General features: G+C 32.7%; 1 protein-coding gene across 1 annotated transcript; it reads left to right on the top strand.

Annotated features, from left to right (window-relative positions):
- Positions 1 to 736: 736 nt before the first annotated feature.
- On the top strand, positions 737 to 1,555 carry LOC137839076 (uncharacterized). Its single transcript, XM_068648205.2, has one exon. It carries the CDS (start codon positions 737 to 739, stop codon positions 1,553 to 1,555), a length of 819 nt encoding a protein of 272 aa, XP_068504306.2.
- The last annotated feature ends 2,366 nt before the right edge of the window (positions 1,556 to 3,921 follow it).

The following is a 3,921-nucleotide window of genomic DNA, read 5'->3' as shown; positions in this document are numbered from 1 at the left end:
AATGTTACTTTTTTTCAAAAAAAATATTACTAAAATGATTTAGTAACATTTTTAAAATGTCACTTCTATATTAAAATTATATTAAAAAAAGTAAAACTATATTAAAAAAAAAGTTACTAAAGATTTGTAGTAACATTTTCATAGTGTTACTTTTTATTAAATAAATATTACTAAAAAGATTTAGTAACATTTTTAAAATGTTACAATTTTATTAAATAAATGTTACTAAAAATATTTAGTGATATTTTTATAAATGTACCTATTGAAATATAAAAATGTTACTAAAAGTCTTTAGTTACATAAAATATCTGTTACATTTGGTAAAATGTTATTAAATCTTATTAGTAACAGTTTTCTAGATTTAGTAATATTTTTTTTAATGTTACTAATTATTATATATGTAGTAGTGCTTGTTGGGTCGATTGGGTTTTTGATGATGAAAATAATTAGTATGAATATAAGAGGGTTAGGAGGTAACATTAAAAGAAATTATCTAAGAAACTTGATTAGTAAGGAGCACGCATATATGATGTGTATACAAGAGACAAAAAGTTTTGAGTTAAGTAAGGAGAGTGTTTTTCTTTTGTACGGTTCTAATGAAGTCGATTGGGTTGAAAACGGAGCAAGTAATAGTGTTGGCGGGATCATTACGGTATGGAGAAAAAACTGTTTTCAGATGTCCGGGTTTTTTAATGGTATGATTTTTTCTATCATTGAAGGGCTTTGGAAGGTCGGGATGGGGGTTCCTGTCACAATCGGGAACGTTTATTGCTTTGGTTCGTTACGGGAGAAGATGTTGATTTGGGAAGAGATTAGTGTCTACATGTTGACACAATTATCTAAGGCTTGGTGTGTAATTGGGGATTTTAATTCTATTAGAAGGCGGGAGGAGAGGAAGAGTTTGATGTCCGTGTCTGATTATAGTAGGGAAATAAATGGCTTTAATGCCTTTATTGAGAAAGCAAATTTGTTAGATATTCCATTAACTGGCATAAAGTTTACTTGGTACAAACTAAGTTGGTTAGTGAATAATAGGATTGACAAGATTCTTGTGTCAAAGGAATGGATTGAAGCTTGGTCCCATTGTAAACAGTCCATCTTAAGCAGATTTGTTTCCAATCATTGCGCAATCTTACTAAGAGATGAGTATGTGGATTGGGGCCTGAAACCGTTTAAGAGTCTAGATGTTTGGAAAACTGACAGTAGGTTTAAGGTGTTTTTGAGAGAAAAATGGCCCAGTTACAAGGTGCAAGGTGGAGGAATGTACATTTTCAAAGAAAAATTGAAAAAACTTGAAGCAAACTTAAAAGTTTGGACTAAAGAGATTTTTGGGAATGTGAATCAACTGTGTGACGGGTTGCAAAAGAGGATTAGCGAGTTGGATGCGAGAGATGACGAAAACGAGCTTGATGTGTACGAGAGGGAGGAAAAAAGGTCTCTCTTAGCAGATCTTAACAAAAATCTCTTTAAGCAAGAGGCAGTTTTGAAGCAAAAAGCAAGACAAAAGTGGTTGAAGAGAGGAAATCCTAATACAAAATTTCCATTCGTTAGTTAAATGGAGGAGGGCTAAGAACGAGTTAGATGGGGTCCTAGAGAATGATCGGTGGTGTGAGAACAAGGACGTGGTCAAAGACATGGTCATAGACTTTTTTTTAAGCCAAATTTTTCAGAATTGAAGAGCTTCTGATCAAGTTGGACAACGTTAGATTTAATTTTATGTCCGGGCATGATAATTAGATGTTGGTCAGAGTCTTTTCAGAAGAGGAAATGAGGGAAGCAGTATTGATTTAATCTTTGAAGATTTTAAGAAGCAATTAAAGGTCCATGAAACTACTATCAAGAAGGGAAGAATGATCACTACCTACAGTTACGGTAGAACAATGCCAATTAGCATTTTGAAAAGGTTTACAAAGGGAAGGGACTTGATAAGGCCTAAAAGCAATAGATTTGCCACAACTTACTTGACTCTAGCTTGTTTGTATGAAATGAAAACATCATTGATGACCATGTTTAACTTTGAAGAATGGAAAACAAGCAAGTTTGGAATTTCACAGGAAGGGAGGAAAGTTCAAAATATGGTATTAGATAGTCGATTTTAGAAGAATGTAACTATATACTTAAAAGTTGTTGTCCCCTTATGGTGTTCCTTCGATTGGTAGATTCAGATGCAAAACTCGCTATGTGATTTATATATGAGGAGATCGATTGCGCCAAAAAGAAGATTAAAAACAACTTTAATTATATCAAGAAAAGGTAACATATCTTACTTTCTTCCTTTGTAAATTTAAATACTTATTTATTTGTGTAATTATTTATAATATAACATAACTGGTACATAGTTATGAACCTGTTTGGAAAATCATTTATCGGAGGTGGGTAATTAGTTTCATAGGCCTTTGCATGCAGTTGCCTATTACCTAAACCCCCACTTTCACTATGAACCAACTTTTAGAAATGATGATGTTGAGGTGAAAGGGGGGCATAAGCATGATAAAATTGATTAATGACGTTGCAGAAAGGACAAAAATCAATTTGCAACTTTCTGATTTTCACTATGCTAGAGAACTATTTTCTATGGAAAATGCAATGGAGTGTAGGAAAGTTATGTTCCCTGGAGAATGGTGGGACATGTTTGGGGATGGAACTCCATAACTAAAAAGGTTTGTTGTTCGAGTTTTGAGTTTAACTTGTAGTTCTTCAGGGTGTGAGATTAATTGGAGCTCATTTGAAATGGTAATTCAAGTTCATGAAGTTTTTTAAGGTTTTTAATTTTCTTGATCTGTTTTATATATTGAATAAAATTTCATATTTAATTATAGGTTCATACAAAAAGAAGAAATCGTTGGCATCAGAAAAAAAAATGAATGACTTGGTTTATGTAAAGTATAACTTGAAGTTGAGAAACAAAAAAATAGAAATTTTTTGTTCTCCCATTTGATGAAATTGAGTTTAATAATGGATGGATAACTGAAGAAGAAGATAATTTTGTTGAGGTTGAGCAAACTCAAGTTGAAGATGATGATGTAAATGTTTACTTAATTGGAGGAACAAATTTAAATGATTCAATTCTAGATGCAACTGATTTTGATAATATAGTTTTTTATGATAATGTTGATACTAATAGTGATGGTGGTGATGGTGATGTAAAAATTTGGCAATCATTCTTCTCTAAATAGAAGAACCTTTCTATGGTGCCATATGGTCCTTACTTTTTGCCTCATCTTCATCTTCTGATGCAAATTCAATCAAGACATACTTTTCATCTGCATTTCCATGGATACTTTTTCAACTTGGCAATAATGCGTTTACGGTTGCAACATCAACTATCTCAAGATAAGTTTCACTTGGATTTAGGATGGAGATAGGTTTGGCATCAGTGATCATGTCTTCAAGTATCATCTCATTTGCTTAGAAGTATAAAGATAAACCTTTTTTTAGATGTTGGAGAACTTGGGGAACTAGAATTTGTAGTCTTTTGTGAGGAAGTTTGTTAATCGTCTGTGGGAGTTGTCAAGGTCTGCTCCTTTGTTGATTTCTTTGAACTGACTTATAGCTCCATGTGGGCTCAACCTTATTATGGCTTCTAGTTGCAATGCAATTCAGGTTTTGTGTTATGTTGTGCTTTCATAACTTCTTTTTGAATGAGTTCATCAATCACCATCAAATCTTATTTATTTGACATAAGGTTTAAATGAGTGTGTTTGAATCTTTTGGAAAGTTTTTGTTTGGGAGGTGGTGAAAGTATCTTGGAGTTTCGTTTGTGAGATAGTTGAGGTATTGATTTTTATGGGAGTTGTTGGAGAGACTATTGATGAGGTCTCATTTGTGCTGAGGACTCCCTTTCAACATATTTAGGAAGTTTATTGTTCTTTAACAACATCTATAATATGAATTTTGGCCTGCGTGGAGTGACTCCATTCC

This window comes from Phaseolus vulgaris, chromosome 3 (assembly GCF_051622355.1).
Source record: "Phaseolus vulgaris cultivar YP4 chromosome 3, ASM5162235v1, whole genome shotgun sequence".
NCBI classification, from domain to species: domain Eukaryota; kingdom Viridiplantae; phylum Streptophyta; class Magnoliopsida; order Fabales; family Fabaceae; genus Phaseolus; species Phaseolus vulgaris.
The sequence above is the reverse complement of the archived record's forward strand: the minus strand, read 5'-3'. Positions and strand labels throughout refer to the sequence as shown.

What these genes read in the sequence shown, in the direction of transcription:
- LOC137839076 (XM_068648205.2), top strand. Translation starts at nt 737, where the DNA reads ATGGGGGTTCCTGTCACAATCGGGAACGTTTATTGCTTTGGTTCGTTA.